Source organism: Palaemon carinicauda, chromosome 6 (genome assembly GCF_036898095.1).
Source record: "Palaemon carinicauda isolate YSFRI2023 chromosome 6, ASM3689809v2, whole genome shotgun sequence".
NCBI lineage: Eukaryota > Metazoa > Arthropoda > Malacostraca > Decapoda > Palaemonidae > Palaemon > Palaemon carinicauda.
Window position 1 is genome coordinate 102,430,767 of NC_090730.1, and position 18,695 is coordinate 102,449,461.

Consider the following 18,695-nt stretch of genomic DNA (forward strand, 5'->3'; position numbering starts at 1 on the left):
GATCTATGATAAGATGCGCTACCATTAATATTATAGCAGATGGGAATATATTTGGTAGCAACTGCTTACGGAACCATTGTTCAAAATTTCGTTACTGTTAATTTGACTGTGATAGTAGTTTTGCTTAAATTGGTTGCTTCTGCTATGCGAAAAAAATTGCTTTAGAAACATCAGTAACAGGACCTCCTTTCTGTTTTTATGAAATCAAATATTTCGAAACATTATTAACAATCTCTCGTGCTTGACAAGTAAATAACCTACTGTTGCTGTGTATGGGGATGGATAACCTTCCGTTTTGGCTGACAAAATAATTATGATGCTTCTATATGTTTCCTAGTTTCCCTTGACTGGTTATAATCTTTGAGGCATATCTCTCTCTCTCTCTCTCTCTCTCTCTCTCTCTCTCTCTCTCTCTCTCTCCTACATCTGGGTGTGGAACTCAAGTAGTAAGCTACTTTCTTCGCAGGTAGTTCCTGCCAGTACCTGCCTGCAAGGGATACTTTCTGACGAAAGCCGATTAATGAATGTCCATCGCTGACCTAAGAAACTATATCGGAATTGTGGCAATTTTGGGTCACGTTTCTTTATTGTACAATTGAATAATGTTACAAAAAGTATAACAATTAGAAGTTGAGTTTTTATATAATTAAAGTTTAACATTTAAAGTAATGGCATTCATCATAACATCAAATGGCATTCTTTTCTCTATTTTCGAAACAATGTTAGAATTAGAATTATGGCAATGTGTGTTTTTGTCTTTCGGTACATCTCCATCTTCTTCGTAAATTTGAAATAGTATTGAGACAAAGTACACATCTCTTTGTGGATTTTTTTGTCAATTTCTCCTCGCATATTGCTGTGTGAAACTCATGCACCTGAAGCACACAATTTAATCTATTTGAGATGATAAAAGAAAATGATTCTCGACAATCACACGAGCACTACAATAATTCTTTACCAGCCGTTATCTCAAAAACTTGAATGACAGAGTGTGTGGCTTCTAACGAGTGATATATTTGAGTAATAGGCCTTTACAATATTTTGCCCTCAATACGAAAATAAACTCTTCTATTCTACTACTGCAAAGTCAGCACTAAATACATGATACATATGTGCACTGTCATATAAATTATTTTCTATTCCGATGAGGGGGTAGCTTGAAACCGGTTTCAAAGTACATCCCCGGTAATCTGAAACCGGGTTCAAGTTACCGGGGGGTAGCTTGAAACTGCGGGTAATTTGAAACCTTTACACCGGGCTTACATGTCTTAGGACTATGAAGTGCGAAGTAGGAGACGATGAGTGAAGAAGTATTGAATTAAAAGCTCAAGATAGAGACGACTGGCGAAATCTAACCGATGCCCTTTGCGTCAATAGGCGTGGGAGGAGATGAGGATGATGATGGTGGTGATGATATATATATATATATATATATATATATATATATATATATATATATATGTATATATATATATATATATATATATATATATATATGTATATATATATATATATATATATATATACATGTATATATATAAATATTTATATATATATACATATATATATGTATATATATATATATATATATAAATATTTATATATATATATACATATATATATATATATATATATATATATATATATATATATATATATGTATATATATATATATATATATATATATATATATATATATATATATGTATATATACATATATGTATAGACACACACACACACACACACACATATATATATATATATATATATATATATATATATATATATATGTATATATTCATATTTATATATATCAGCCGCTATTGGTACAGTGCAGAGCAAAATGTGGATTAGCTCTGTCATCAAACTAGTTTATTTTTGTGTGAAAACATTTATAGTATCATTGGTTAAATACTGCCTTGCTCAGTAAGCTATATTTGTGGTTCTATTAATTTTTTTTATTGGCTCATGCTAAAGAGTTAATCTAATTAATGTCTAATCCTGTGCAACAACTAACATTGATATGAAAATTTGACTTTGTTAGGAGAGATAAGCGCTATCTAGTTCACGTAACTCCACTGCTGAAAAAAAAAAAAAAAAAAAAATTACCCCTGATAAGCCTTGTCACTATCCAAATAAAATGATAACACAGGTCTGACCGGCTTCCACAGCTCCCTTGCGCCTCCATTGGCACTTCAGACACAGGCGAAAGAAGACTTCTTGTCTTTGTTGGAAGAGGTGAGTTTGGTTTTCTTCAGAAAATGATAATATTCATATATGTGAATAATCACTAATGTTCTAACGTTCTGTGGTCTTTGTGTTTGCCGATTTACTGTATATATATATATATATATATATATATATATATATATATATATATATATATATATATATATATATATATATATATATATATATATGTATATGTACTGTATGTCTCCATATCTATTTATCTTTGCACTCACTTTTGACTGCACATGTAGTAATTTGTGCATTTGTGGATTTAGTGAAAATATATAATATGCCTTTATAAGCAAATTTCTCTATATCTCTTTATCTTTTCATATACTTTAGGCTGTGTATGTACTAACAATAGCATTCATCCCTCTCGTTATCTGTTTTACAATTCCGTGTCTATCAATCGTCATTTCATTAAGTTTTGGTTGCTCTAAGAAACTTTTAAGATTTCTTTTATTAAAGACACTAATATCAGTACCACATTGATTTCGTTGTGAATTTAAGTGATTTTGAAATCTTTCGTTTTTTTTAGTTTATTTTGTCATTAGAACATTTTGCTCGAGTGTACCCTCAGTTAAAGGAACTCTAGCCTATTGTATTCAAAGAATCATATGTGTTGTTGAATATATATATCAAATGTCAATGTACATTGCTACTGGTCATGATTATACCATTAATTTTCTTGCAAGGAATTCTTAATTTCCTGCTTCCTTAATATCTTTGGTTATGCTCTAAAATCTGCAAACACAATAAACCTTAAAGATAAGTAAGTGAAGAGTTCCTACAATAAAGAAGAAATTAACCCATTTTCAGTAAGGTGACGTAGTGAAAAACGTCTTGTTGAGGTTAGAAAGGAAGAATTACGAATAGTCATGACAATTACGACATATGAATTTAATATCCGCAGAATGTAACACTACATTCTATTGACAGTCGTTGAGAACGAGCACTTAAGCTCTATTCGCTCCTCATACCTGTAGCAGTAGTGAAAAGGTTAAGACATGAAAAGTGAAGCCTATGTTATACCATGCTCCAGCTACTCAAAGTTACGTTAGTAACAGTTCTAATTATCTAATCGACATAATATGAGAAGTTTAGTCGTAATGGGTGCAGAGAAAGGATACATGACAACACTATTTAAATTTGGAAATAGTCAGATATAGTTCATTTGCAAGCAATAAAAGGATCTTTAAAAAATTATTTCTATGATTTGAAAAAATTAACTTTTGTTAATCATGTACAATGCATACACCTGGACAGGTTATTTTGAAAAGAATGGGTATTTTGGAGAATTGTAAAGAAACTTTGTCGTCATTTAAACAACCAACCTCTAGTTTCTAAGCCTGTACATAGATAGACAGATGAATAGGTATATAGATAAATAATTTATAAAACAACAAAATTTTGTTCTTAAATTCTCGAGAATTTAGGGGATTTGATACTATTAACCTTCTAAACACTTGGAATTTTTTCGCATTTTGGTAATCTTATCCAATGCTGATTTAATGTAACAATCAACGGGTATCTGGAACTGCGTTAAAAGTCGTTTTAGGCTCAATTTAAAACGTAGCCAATCAGTTCTAGTCTCGGCCTGTTCTGACTCCGATTGATCCAGCTATAATGACTCATTTTTTGTGCGCGTTAGTAGCTTTTGTAATGGGTTTTAACATTATTTGAATGCATGTTGAATTGTAACTGGCGGGGTGAAATAATATTTCCATGTTAAATCTTGCAATGACTATATTATTATTATTATTATTATTATTATTATTACTATTATTATCTATATATTAATAAAATAGCGTGTGTGTTATTCATTTTGTGTCACGCTTTAAAGAAAACGGAAATAATTTTATGGTATACTAGTGTGACAAGCTTTAAAGAAAACGGAAATAATTTCATGGTATATTTTTAAAAATTCACATTAGACTTTGATTACTTAACCAAAGCACATCTTATATAGTTTTCCCAAATTTGTCTTTAGCACCTGATTCTTTTTTTAAATATTAGACAAAAAATTGAGTTCTATCAATTTCCTTAACTTGAATTATAAAATTAATCTCGGGCCTTTTTGTTTAACAATCCGTTCCTATTGTAAAAGATTTCTCATAATTCTGTTCACCCTTTGCTTCAAATCTTCCTAGACATTACTCAATTTCCCGGCCGCCTACCATATTCAACTCAATTTCCATAACCTAGATTATAGAATTAATCTCGCGCCTTTTCATTTAACGACTAATCCGTTCTTATTGTAAAAGATTTATCATAATTCTGATCACCCTTTGCCTCAAATCTTCCTAGACATTACTCAATTTCCCGTCCGCCTATCATATTCAATGACAATTAATAAAGCTCAAGGACAGAGACAGACCTTCGATAAGTTTTGGATCTACCTACCACAACCTTGCTTTACTCATGGACAACTTTATGTAGCCTTCTCAAGAGCAAGGTTTATGAACAGTGTAAGAGTGAAAATTTCTTCTCAGAATAATTCTACTCATGGCCAGAGAAGAGGAACTACCTTCATTAGAAATATTGTATATAAAGATTTTTTGTAAATTGTTTCATGTATTGCTTTTTTTTTTTTAAATGAATATACAAACCAAATCTTACCACATTTTAGTCAAACATGTATAGGTTAGGAACAAGATAATTAGTATTGAAAATATCATTTCGTGTAATTTACACGGGTTTCGCTAGTTATTATTATTATTATTATTATTATTATTACTATTATTATTATTATTATTATTAGGTAAGTTACAACCCTAGTTGGAAAAGCAAGATGTTATAAGCCCAAGGGCTCCAACAGGGAAAAATAGCCCAGTGAGGAAAGGAAATAAGGAAATAAATAAACGATATAAGAAGTAATGAAAAATTAAAATAAGATATTTTAAAAACATTAGCAACATTAAAACATACATTTGATATATAAACTATAAAAGGATTTATGTAAACCTGTTCAACATAAAAACTTGTTCAGAATAGATTGATCACCAAAAATCATGAAAGACTTTCTCAATAAGCCCATTTTTTTTGTGCAATTAAAGAAAACACAGACCTAATGGGTTTCACAAAAGTAAATTTTCTGTCGAGAATCACACCTAAAATTTTAAAAGAGTCATACAAAGTTAAAGAAACATTATCAACGCTGAGATCCAGATGTTGAGGAGCCACGGTCCATGACCTACTTACAATCATACTTTGATTTTTGTTAGGATTCAAATTCATACCCCATAATTTGCACCAATTAAGGGATTCAGCAACCCCAGATCTACATTCAGGAGATGGAATTGATGCAAAGAGAGTAGCATCATAATGCATATGCAACAAGCTTGTTTTCGAGACCAAACATCATATCATGTTTATATAGTATGAAAAGTAATAGGCCAAGAACACTACCCTGAGGAACACCAGATATCACGTTCCTATACTCACTATGGTGCCCATCAACAACAACTCTTTGTGAACTATTACTTAAAAATTCCTTAATGATGCCAAGAAACGACCCGCCCACTCCCAACAGTTTGAGTTTGAAAACAAGGACATCATGATTAACACAGTCAAAAACAGCACTAAAATCAAGCCAATGATACTAACTTCCTGACCATAATCAAGGGCTTTATGTACAGCATTGGATATAGCAAGAAAGGCACCACAAGCTGCAAGGCCTTTACGAAAACCAAATTGCAACATAGGTAATAGATGATTACCTTCAGCAAACTTATTAAGACGTTTTGCCACTAATCAGTTGGACTCGAGCTACCACAAACACATTTTCATAGTGGAGTAACATTACCAATTCTCCAACAAGTGCTAAAAGCTCCTCTTCTTGCTAACGTGCTCAAAATAACAGATAACTTTGGAGTAAGAAATCTGCAGTCTTTATATAAAGCAAAGGAAAAATACCAGTTGGGGTCTATAGTTAGTAAGCATAGAAGAATGTTACTTAGAAAAAACTTTAAATCTTAAAAAGATGTTATGGTAATTCTTATCAATTGATTATTGGTGTTTCTCAGTCTTTCTTCTAAATAACTAGTTCAAAGAAAACTTCGTGGTTAAACACATATTAGTAGAATTAAGAAATGATGAAGTAGATAGAATGTTAAATAATGACTACTTTTTAAAATACAAGTAAAGTAAATGTTTTTAGTCATGTAAGCTACATACATTACATAGGAGTGGAAAAATATTGTTATTATTATTATTATTATTATTATTATTATTATTATTATTATTATTATTATTATTATTATTATTATTAAAAGAATCATGGATTTTGCTGAGTTACAGTTTTGGATCTGGGTGACTGTGAATATTATCATAAGTTTATTAATTTGAGTAACGGAATGAAATGCGAATGATTATTCGTCAATTACAAAGTTCAAAAGCAGTTCTTTTCTTTTGAAACTGTTTACTCTTATTTAAGGACTTTTCTTAATTTCCAGATACAACACATAAATCAATCACTGAAAATGAAAGTCTTCGTCATCGCTCTCCTTGTCTGTGTTGCTGCAGCCTACGCAGCAGTAAGTATAATCTTTTTCAATGAGGTACCTTAATAGATATAGGAATCACGTGTATGCATGTATGTATAATTGAACAGATGCATTTCCATTCTTTGGTCTGCTGAAGAGAAGCAATAAAGTTATATATGCGTTAGTATCTTCTTAACTGAAGAAGGAATACGATGGCATCGTAACTTCATGAATAAGAATAGACAGGAGGTGTGGAGAGAAATGACGTATATAAAATGTTTTGTGCTATCTTAATTAGAATTACCTTAGGATTAGTAGAAAATTCATGAAATGAGGCTGATGGTAGGAAACTCTTGGCTTCAATAGAACGTGTTCATGTACGGTATGTGTGGAAACAATGGAAAAAAGAGCGTTGATTAATGGACATATAAACAGTAAACTGATTGATGGAAAATTAAGAATATGAATTGGAAGTGACTATAAAAGGGAAGGCAAGTGATTTATTAAATAATAGCTCAAAATTATTCGTGGAGATAATAAGGGAGAAGAGCTAGCAAGGGCAAAGGCAAATAGTGAATTTTAAAGTTTCAAGGTTTTGGGTCACTAATGATTTAACAATATCTTCCAGATGCACATACAATGTGATCATGAAAAAGAGAATGCCAAGGTAAAGGGAAGAGTTAATTGAAGCCGAAACAATGTATATTCAGATAATATTCTAGTTGTTATATTGTAAAAAAAATGGCATCAACTCTAATTACAGGTAAATAAAAATAGAATGAATAAATAAGAAGCAAATGGCTATTGCCAGACCAGTACTAATATAGAAAATTTAGGAAATGATTGTTATTAGTTGGAGGAGTATACATTTTAAATAACTGTTGAATGGAGATAACGAGAACTTTCCAAAGGCTTATGGTACTACATAATAGGTATTTGTTTACAAGACCACGCTCTCTCTCTCTCTCTCTCTCTCTCTCTCTCTCTCTCTCTCTCTCTCTCTCTGTATATATATATATATATATATATATATATATATATATATATATATATATAATTATGCAGATATATTGTTTTCCTTTGTTAAATTTTTTCATAATTTAAAACAATTCACATGGAAAAAAGTTAAAATTATAAAACAGTAATAGATTAAAAAAAGGGGGGTTTCCTCACTAATGGACCTGGAACTGACATCGTTAACATAGTCAACGAAACAGAAGTTCGTGATGCCAGCGTACATTTGTTATATATTCAAAATATATACTAAATTAAAAATGGGATAATTACTCAAAGGTGTCCATAGGACACTTAAGAGTAATTACTACATTTTTCATTTGATATATATTTTGAATATATAGCAAATGTACACTGGTATCACGAACTTCCATTTGGTTGACTATGTTGACGATGTCAGTTCCAGGTCATTTAGCGAGGAAACCAGGCTACTTTTTTCTCTTATTCAGGTGTTTTTTTTTTTTTATAATTATACCTTGTTTCCCATGTGGCGAATTGTTTAAAATTATGAAAAAGTAATAGAGGAAAACAATAACTGTGCATAATTGCATATATGGAGTACGTGGTCTTGTAAACAAATACCGCATAATGAGATATTGTAGTATATGGCATACACTTTCTATTAGAAATTTTAAGAAAAAGATTTGTTCTCATACTAACAAACCTTCCGTCATTTATTTGGATAATCTTTCGGCGAAGCTGGAAGGTAGCCATTAGAATTGAAGTGCAAGGTGGCAACCCTGCCTAACCGCTTCTGCGGGTAGGCTCGGGCTGGCTGGGGGGCAGCCATCCTCTTCTATATATACTCTCACAGCACTGAGGTACGCCACTGCTCGGTAGAGATTGGACGTGTCCTCTCCTCTCTCTCCCCAGACTGTCACTGAAGTTTTTGATATTCTTTTTCTTTTCAGGTGTGCATGTTTTCTTTTCGATTGCCTTCATGTGAACATGGCCAGGGTGTGAGGGTGAGCGTGCGGTACGTTCATGTCTTCATCAGAGACCGACCTGCACTCTGTGTGTCCTTCGTACAGAGACCATCGCTGTGAGCAGGGTTCGCTCTGCGCAGAGTTTAGGGAGTGGCATGCCTCCCATTGGGAGAAATTTGGATGGCGTAGGAAGAAGTAGGCCAAGTGTGACCATTCTCCCTCAGGGTCAAAGATAGCATGGTCTTCTTCGTCTCGCACCCCCAAATCCCTTTCCAAAGCTCCTTCTTGCTCGCGTTCTTTTAGGGACTAACGAGTAGGAGCGCAGACCGACTAACTCCTTGGCAACACCGGGGTACTGGGGGCTTGTTGCTTCCCCTAGAGGAGCAATTTCACCTCCAGCCACCGGGAAGCCATTCTCCCTTCCAGATCTCTTGCAGGTGTGACCGACCATAGGGATTTCGGGACCCCCTTCGAAGGAGGAACTTCTGCGTCTCCTTCAGCGCAGTACTAGAAAGGACTCCTCTCTAGAGCCATCAACATCTCATGCTCTGAAACTGTGCAACGTCCATCTTTCGCCTTCTCCTGGACCTTCCAGTCATGGTACGAGGTAATCGCTCGCGTTCGCCTACCTAACGGCCTTCTGCTGACGACGAACACTCTTACCATCCTGGGACTATGTCATACTGTAACCCTGAACCCTTTGTTTCTCTTCTCAAGAACGCGCAGGTTGCAGGTGCTGATCTTTGAGGGCCCAGCGCTCCTACCCCCAGCAGTGCAATAGGACGAGCATCGCCATCGCCTCACTCTTCTGGACACTTTTTCCCTGATCGCCGTTCGCGACGATCGGAAGATCTGATTTATCATAGGGTCACACTCACAAGGGAAACGACTTTCATGTTCGCGAGGCTGCTGCTCGTATTCGTGATCTAGACAGTAATGACGTTCATGCCGTTCTCGAATGAGAGCCAAAAACTCCTGTTCACAAACAGCTCATTCACGATCACAAACCGCGTGTTCACGATCAAAGTCTAGACATTCCTCATCTAGAAGTAGAGGAAGGCATTCGCTAAGTCCATCTGCTAGTAGGCCCTCAACCCGACCTTCTCCTAAACAACCTAGGACCGAGCCTGATCAGGAGAAAAACCTCTCCTCAGACAGGTGTTCGCCTAAAACTCCAGTGTCTTTCACTGCCTGGAGAGTATTAGCAAAGCGTTCACCTATGTGATACTTCTAAATGTGTCCCGCTGTGACGCATTCTCCAATGATAAGGGTTGTTCCTACTCAAAGCCCTTCTCTGCCGACTTCGTTGGATGCAGGAGCTTCTCTGTGGCAGCAGGAAGGTGTTAGACCTTCCTCTTTCTGTGTGGCTCCTATTGCTTCTGTTTTGAGCACTTCTGCTCCTGAATCTCGTCCGTTGATGGCTAAAACTCGTGATTTTGTGCTCAAACTTCGTGATTTCGTGAACAAATCGACGATTTCCACGAGCAGTTCACGAGCAGAAGTGTTGGAACTGCGAGTAAGTGCGGTACAAAAACCATCGCCGCGACCTTCAGCGTCTACCACCTTCAACGGCAGGCCGACACCCTTTTTCAGAGGGTTTCAAGGAGCTGCCTCATAGGTTCGTAAATGTCCCTCTTATTTCGGACCGTCCTTCTTGTTCACTAAAGGAATATGTTCCTTTGCCATGGAGACTCTCCCCTGCTTCGACTGAGGCTCCTTTTTGAGTTCCCACAAGGGAGGTTCTTTTCCTAGACCTCCAAGGGAAGCCCAGGGGTTACCTAGAGGAGCAGAACTTCCTGCATGGGTGATTATTTTTCTCACCAACCTGCAGAAGTCTCTGAATCTGTCTCCTCCACCGCTACATCCTCCGACTGCTCCAGTTAAAGCGACCACTAAGATTACTCTGGAACCGTCATCGAGTTCGTCCATTGGGAGTCTAGATCCTAGAAGGAGATAAATGTCGGACAAGGCTCGCTGATCCCCTCAATGCCGATCGCGTGCCGATGGTCCTCGATCTTCTGACTCTTACTTGGTCAACCTATGCTTTACCCAGGTGAAGACAGGGGAACCCATGGCTAAGATGCAGAAAAGAAGGATGAGAGGCGCAACTCCACCTCACGCTGACCTCATCTGCCATAGGACGAGTAGGGAAATAGGCTCGCCCAGGGAGATAACCCTCCATCCCTTCAATCCTCAAGTGATTGAGGTAGTGGCTCCGGACCAGCGTCCGATTTACTTGCCTCCTCCAGAGGAGGAGCCTTCAGCTTCTACTGTCAAAACCTCATCGGGTGCCTCAAAAACTTGCAAGTTCCCCCTCCTAATAGAGCGGAGGAACAACCTGTGCCCAGGGAGTTGAAGGACACTAAGATGAAACACAAGAACGTTGCAACAAGGGAGGCTCGTGTGGCTGAGGAGCAGAGAAGGTCCCCTGTGGCGGGTCCCTCTAGTGATATGCTTGATAACCCTGAAATACCCCAGACTCTGGACGTGAGCCTGGAGGATGATGACCTCGTGGATTCCGATGATGAAAATTTTCTAAAGGCGGTTAGTCAGAACTACCACACCGAACAAGAGAGACATGAGTCAGAGGACAATTTTTTGGCAGGTCCTCGCTAGCATGAGGGCTTTTAATAGGCTACCTACTCCTGGTTCCACCACCTTGGAAGGTAAGGATATGGTTCTCGATGAAATATTCGAGACCCAGAATCCTTCCAGGTCCACTGCTGCTTTACCTTGGTTTAAGGGTTTGACAGCTGGCAAAAGAAAAGCTATCAACCAGATAGCTGGAATTTCTACTTCCTTGAGAGCAAGTTCCTCCTCCTGGTCTCTTCCACTTCCTTTTGTCCTACAAAGGAAATGTTACGTGATCGAAGGGAAACCTAATTCCACCATGTCCCTCGACCCTTCAGTAGAGTCTCTCTCTAAGGGCCTTCCTCTCGGCAGTTGAGCTCCTGAACATAAAAAGATACGCGAAGTACACCAAGCAGGCTGCTTCATGGATTGACTTATGGCTAAGATCTTTGAGCTTTATGGTCCGCATCCACGTTATTGCAAAGGAGCCAGTTAGGAAGACTTTGGAATCTTTCCTGTTGTCAGATACTCAAACTCTTGAGTTCCTGTTGCACCACATTGTCAACTTGTGGGCGAATGCTATACTTAAGAGAAGGAATATCGTCATCGGGAAATTCCACGAGCAGGTGCCGAAGGTGGAAGTCTCCCGGTTGAGGAACTCCAAACTTGAGGGTTCTTCTCTCTTCGTTCCAGAGGATATAGAGAGGGCTACTGAGAGGTGGATGAAATCGTCAAATGATTCTCTCCTCCATAAGGCCATGACATCGAGGCCCTATGGTAGACCTTCCCAATCATCTAGTACTTAGCAAGTATCTTCCTCTTCTCATCCTTCAGCTTCTAGGTCCTTCGTACCTTCAAAGGTGTCTAAGCAGCCCTTTCCACCCAAAGGCCAGAAAGGGACTAAGTCCTTCAGAGGAAAGAAGGGAGGAAAGGTAAGTGGCTTAGGTGGTCACTCCCATTAGCAAAGGCAATCCGCTTCACCTACCACCTGTGGGAGGATGCCTACATAGCCGTTAGTAGAGGTAGCAGCTTCATTCGACAGAACTCTGAACAGTCGAAGGGGTCGCCCTAGGGTATCAAGTCCTGTTCATTCATTCTCTCCCACCTCTGACTCGTGATCTAAGCTTTAATGCAAAGGGACCCGCAAAGGAGCTGGCCCTCAGGGCCGAAGTCCAGACCATGCTGCAGAAAGGTGCTTTCCAAGAGGTTGCCGACGGGTCCCCAGGCTTCTACAGTCGAATTTTTCTGGTGAAAAGGTGACTGAAGGCTGGAGACCAGTCATTGACCTCTCTCTTCTGAACAAAATTGCTCAATAGACTCAGTTCAGAATGGAGACGGCAGACACTGTCATTCAAGCGGTTCGTCCAAGGGACTTCATGTACACATTGGATCTGAAGAACGCATACTTCCAGATCTCAATCCATCCATCTTCAAGGAAGTATCGAAGATTCATACTCGAGGAAAAGATATATCATTTCAAAGTTCTATGCTTCGGTCACGCAACATCTCCACAGGTATTCACCAGAATGATCGCGCTAGTGTCATCCTGGGCTCATAAGAATGGCTTCCATCTCCTCATATATCTGGACGACTGGCTAATCCTAACAGACTCAGAGACAACCCTTCTTTGTCACATAATTTTTGAGTTTTGTCAGGATCTGGGGATCCTGATTAATCACGAGAAGTTATTACTGCAACCTTCACAAAGGCTGGTATACCTTGGTATGATAATAGACACCGTCCAAGTAAAAGACTTCCCATCACACAAGAGTACACATACTGAGGGAAGCGGCTGCGCGACTCCTCAGAAAAGAAGTCCTTCCAGCTTCTCGTTGGTTGAGTGTGTTAGGTCATCTAATCTCTCTCATCCATCTAGGTCCAAATGGCTGCCTCAGGATAAGATCCCTGTGATGGCAGCTGAAGTCCAGGTGGAGCCAAAACTTTGATCCACCGGACACTCGAGTTCCTATAACTCAGGAGCAGGTGACGGATTTGAATTGATGGATGGCAACCCAAAACCTTCGACGGGACCAGAATCTTTTCGTTCCCCTCTGGATTTCATGGTCTTCACAGATGCATCAAAAGAAGAGGGGGGGGGGGGGGGGGCTCACCTGCTGCACCATTCGATATGCGGCCTTTGGTCAGAGTCAGAAAGGTACCAGCACATAAATCTTTTAGAGATGAGAACAGCCTACCTAGCTCTTCAACAGATTTAACAGTTGCTGGCAGGTCACTCTGTGTTGTTGATGAACGACAACACCACAGTAGTGGCTTACATAATCAAACAGGGCGGTACCTTTTCGCAACCTCTATGCCATCTTGCAGTAAAGATCCTCTGATGGTCAGAAGATCATTCGTTGTCTCTATCAGCTCTCTTCATTCCACGCAAGAGGAATGTGCTCATGGACAATCTGAGCAGAGCGACTCAGATAGTAGGCTCTGAATGGTCTTTGAACCATGAGATAGCAAACAAAGTCCTGACTTTGTGGGGTTCCCAGACTGTAGATCTTTTAGAAAAATCTCTGAACAGCAAGCTTCTGCTGTACTGTTCTCCAGTTCCAGCAATTCAGGCTCTATGGTAAGATGCATTTCAACAACGGTGGGACAACATCGACATGTATGCCTTTCCCCGTTTTGTCTGATGAGAAGACTGCTCAACAAGACCAGAGCATCCAAAGATCTAATGATGACCCTTGTAGTTGCACTATGGTATCATGCAGAGTGGTTTCCGGACCTCATGTTACTTCTAGTAAATCTACCGCGAGAGCTTTCTCCACGACCAGATATACTCAAATATCCCCATGCGAACATCTTTCACAGGACAGTGTGAGACTACCCAGCATCTCCTCTCTTAGAAGGGATTTTCACAACAAGTTGCGGAGAGAATATCTAGTTACTTGCGTAAGTCTTCAGATTCAGTATACCAGGGTAAATGGAGAGTCTTCTGTGGTTGGTGTCGTGGAAGGACTATCTCTCCACTCGATGCCACTATTCCAGTAAAAGCGGAGTTTCTTGTATACCTACGCGAGGAAATGTTTCTTTCTGTTTCGGTGGTGAAAGGCTATCACTTAGCCTTAAGCCTCACCTTTATTCTGAGATGAATTGGCATTTCCTCTATGTTGGAGCTTTCTTCACTCATACAGAGTTATGAGATCAATTGCCCTCAGTCAGAGACTAGGCCTCCTCCTTGGAACATGGTTTACATCTTGAGATCCTGAAAAGGACCTCCATGCAACCCATGCAACTGACTGAAACCTAACTTTGAAGACAGTGTTCCTGCTTGCTTTAGCCTTGGCAAAGAGAGTCAGTGAACTTCTTGGCATCTCACATGACATCACCCATTCCCGAGGAGGAGGTAAGTGACACTCAGCTTCGTACCTGTGTTCATTGCTTAGACTCAAAATTCGCGGGTACTGGACCATAGATTGCGAGTCTCCGTTCTGTAACGAATGACCTAGATTAGTTGTTACTATGCCCAGTGAGGAGTTGGAGATACTATCCTAAATGCACCACAGCAACACGGCCCTGACTAACACCTCCTTTTGTTAACTCAAGGAGAGTAAAGAGGAGGATCACTAAAAACACAGTTTCCTCCTTGATCCGCCCATGATGTCAGGGGAATTAGTACTTCCTTGTTATTCAAACGCAACTTCTCCATGTTGCAAGTACTTCAAGCGGGTGTGTGAAAGAGACAAAGTACTTTCACAGCCCATTACTTAAAAGACGTGACCCATATGAGACTTGATAAGTTCACTTTTGGTCCTGTGGTGGCTTTTTAACAAATGGTGTAAGAATACCTCAGGTTCCTTGAATGACAAGTAGCAGTTGGTTAAGGGTATTGGTTACCCGGGTTAAGACTGGGATGAATGAGAGTGTCTGGCTTTCCTTTCTTTATCTTCCCCTTCCTTGGTGTACAGCACTATGGGTTCCTCTGCACTCTGCCTTCAACCTTTGCCGGTAATTATCACTTCCCTTGGGTAGCCTAGTATAAGTCATGAATTTATATACTGTTCACATCCTCATTGGTTTCTGCGAGGTAAGCAATGTGATACGTCTTGTTTTCCCTATATAAATTCAGGTGTTTATACAAGACAACAAACTCTATTACACTGTATTACACATGCCGTTATTATACTCACATATTATATTTTAGCGAGGTGTCAAAGTTTTCTCTACATAACAGTCATATACTATACTTGGTAAAATTGTGTCAATATCCATGCCAGACATAGGACTTCCACCTACCCAAGAGTGAGTTATCCAAAATAAATAACGGAAGGTTTGTTATTATGGGAACACATGACAAATTTGGATATAATTTGTATTTTTCCTTAACTAATACAAACCTTTAGTTATTTATATAAATTAGCCCGACATAACCTGTCCCCCAGAAGTCCTGCCTGCAATGAAAAGTGATGTACCTTACTGCTGTGAGAGCATATATACCTGTAGAGGCGGCTGGCTACCGCACAGCCACCCCAGCCTATCTGCTCAAGCGGTTAGGCAGGGTTGCCACCTCGTTTTTTAAGTCTAATGGCTACCTTCCAGCTTCGCTGAAAGATAATACAAATATATATCTCCAGGTTTGTATAAGTTAAGGAAAAATACACATTATCTCCAAATTTGTCATATTGTTTCAGAAAAGATAATGCTTGCGATTATCACCATCCAAAGTATTCGTCCTCCTTCAAAACCTCTTCCACCTACCACCAATTACACATACATATATCACACATACCATTAGTTTTAAAACTAATAGCAACAATAACAGTAGTAACAGTAGTAGTAGCAGTAAATGCATAGTGAGAGATGAGAGTTTATAAACTCATCTGGTGCAACACTGCCACTGCATAGCAGATATGACCACGGAATAGTAATCTTGGAGAAAAAAATACTGATCAAATAATTTTATATAGACGAGAGTGTAGTGTGAAGTATAAAAGAGGAACTGGAGTCTGGTGTATGGAGAGAGAATACCCTGACCAGATATTAAAAAATAAATAAATAATAAAACATGTTTACGTTTAAAACAGCATATTAGAATTCTGACTGTCTCAAAATATTATAGGTTGAGAAAAGGTAACTGAAAAGTTTATCATCGAATTGGACTAAAGCAACATACTATTAAAGTCTTCAAGAAGCGGAGGGCATAATATTGCACCGCATATGTTCGAAAATTTTATCGATAAAAGGCAAAAAAAATAAAGTTCCCAAGAAGGATCAGGAGTGTGATTTAAACATACACAAGGTTGTTTTTTTTTATTTAATTGTTATTGTGGAACGAGTTTAAAAATAAAATAGAAAAAAATCGAAAAAAAGTTGGAATGAAATGGTGGTGCAGGAGTTATTTCATAGAGGTAAATTGGTTATAGGTAATTGTTTATTAATGTTATGAAAGGTGGAGTAAAGAAAAATTGATGCTTTGAATAAAATCAGTTATGATTACTATCGGTGTTTTAGACGGTATGTGTTACCTGCTTGTTTTGAAGAAAAGTATAGAATAAATCAAACAATAACTAGATTACATAATTATACCACACACGCATTTGCAGCTCTATTGTACACAAGGTCTAGTTGAGTAAAAAAGGAAAGTGTGATTCAAACTAGTGACCATTGAGTTGATTTTAAAGGTTTGAAAGTAATTTATTAGGTTTTGCATTGCAAAAGCAAAAAAGGCTAAAATCTGTTGAAAAACGAGTGTTTAGGTACTTCATGTTGAAAGAGTGAAGGGTATTAGAAGGGTGAAAAATATATGTTGATTATGAACCTTAAGCCAAGTCGTATGGAGAAGACAGATGTGTCGGCTATATGTTGGTGAGGATACGTTAATAACTGAAAATTTTAGGAAGAAGGAAGTGAGAGGACCAAGTGAGTGATAGGTCAAGAATAGCAAAGATTCAGGAAGAGATAGGTCTCAGAGTGCGTGCAGAATTGACGTGATTCATGACTGGGAGATGGACGTTCAATCTACTATTTCATGAGCAATGATTAGTCAGCAGTTTAGCTCGCTCATGATCAGTTGGAACATTTTCAGAAGATAATATATTTTGTTTATAACAATAAACTCATTAACACTGAAAATTATATAAAAAAAAAACTAATATTTAGCAGGTACCTCCAGCGGCCGCAGCAGAAGAGAATGTCGATCCAGATTCTGCTACATCAACAGGTAATACAAAATTTTGAATATTTCTTTTCTCAATGATGGGGCTTAAGGAAAGTACAGTACAGTATGTCCATACATACTGTATATATATATATATATATATATATATATATATATATATATATATGTATATATATATATATATATATATATATATATACATATATATATATGAATATACATGTGTGTGTATATATATATATATATATATATATATATATATATATATATACATATATATATATATATAAATTATATATATATATATATATATATATATATATATGTTTATATATATATATATATTGTATATATGTATATATATATATATATATATATACATATATATATATATATGTATATATATACACACATATATATACTGTATATACATGTATATATATATATATATATATATATATATATATATATATATACAAACAGTATATATGCATATATATATGTGTGTATATATACATACGTATATATATATATATATATATATACAAACAGTATATATGCATATATATATGTGTGTATATATACATACGTATATATATATATATATATATATATATATATATATATATATATATATATATATATATATATATATATACAAACAGTATATATGCATATATATATATGTATATATATATATATATATATATATATATATATATATATATATATGTATATATATATATATATATATATATATATATATATATATATATATATATATATATATATATACTGTATATATACATTCACACACACATATACACACACACACGCACACATATATACAGTATATATATATATATATATATATATATATATATATATATATATATATATATATATATATTATTTGCAGAACACCATATGATTTGCAATGTTTACTTACCTGAATGCATGAAATATCACCCGAGGTTGGGCTGAAGATCAAAAGCAGAAAAACAGAGATGATAAGAACGGAGTATGCAATGGATGATAAAATATAATTGGAAGGAGACAATATTAATATGGTAGAATCATTAAAGTATCTAGGAACTAAGATCTCCAATACAGGGTCCTTAGAATTAGACTTTAGTGAAAGATTGAAACAAGCAAATCAGACAATGGTTAGCTTATGTAGATCTTGGAAATCAATTATCCTGAAATTAAATATAAAAATAAGTTTATATATCAGTTTAGTAAGATCGTAGTTACTGTATGGACATGAGTCATTGGTATGAGAATGGAACAAACTCCAAGAGATTTAGTAAATTCGAGAACAAAGCCCTCAGAAGAATAAT

At 36.7% G+C, this 18,695-nt stretch overlaps 1 protein-coding gene across 2 annotated transcripts in view; it reads left to right on the plus strand.

The window, feature by feature from the left end:
- Positions 1 to 2,092: 2,092 nt before the first annotated feature.
- Positions 2,093 to 18,695, plus strand: part of LOC137642609 (uncharacterized) — a 21,059-nt gene continuing 4,456 nt past the window's right edge. The window contains exons 1-3 of one of the 2 annotated variants that reach the window (XM_068375314.1): positions 2,093 to 2,239; positions 6,688 to 6,768; positions 17,340 to 17,397. In XM_068375314.1, coding sequence (XP_068231415.1) covers positions 6,715 to 6,768; positions 17,340 to 17,397 — 112 coding nt within the window. In that variant the 5' untranslated portion in view covers positions 2,093 to 2,239; positions 6,688 to 6,714. Of the gene's footprint in view, positions 2,240 to 6,687; positions 6,769 to 17,336; positions 17,398 to 18,695 lie in introns of both variants that reach the window. The other variant, XM_068375313.1, reaches the window with a different exon arrangement.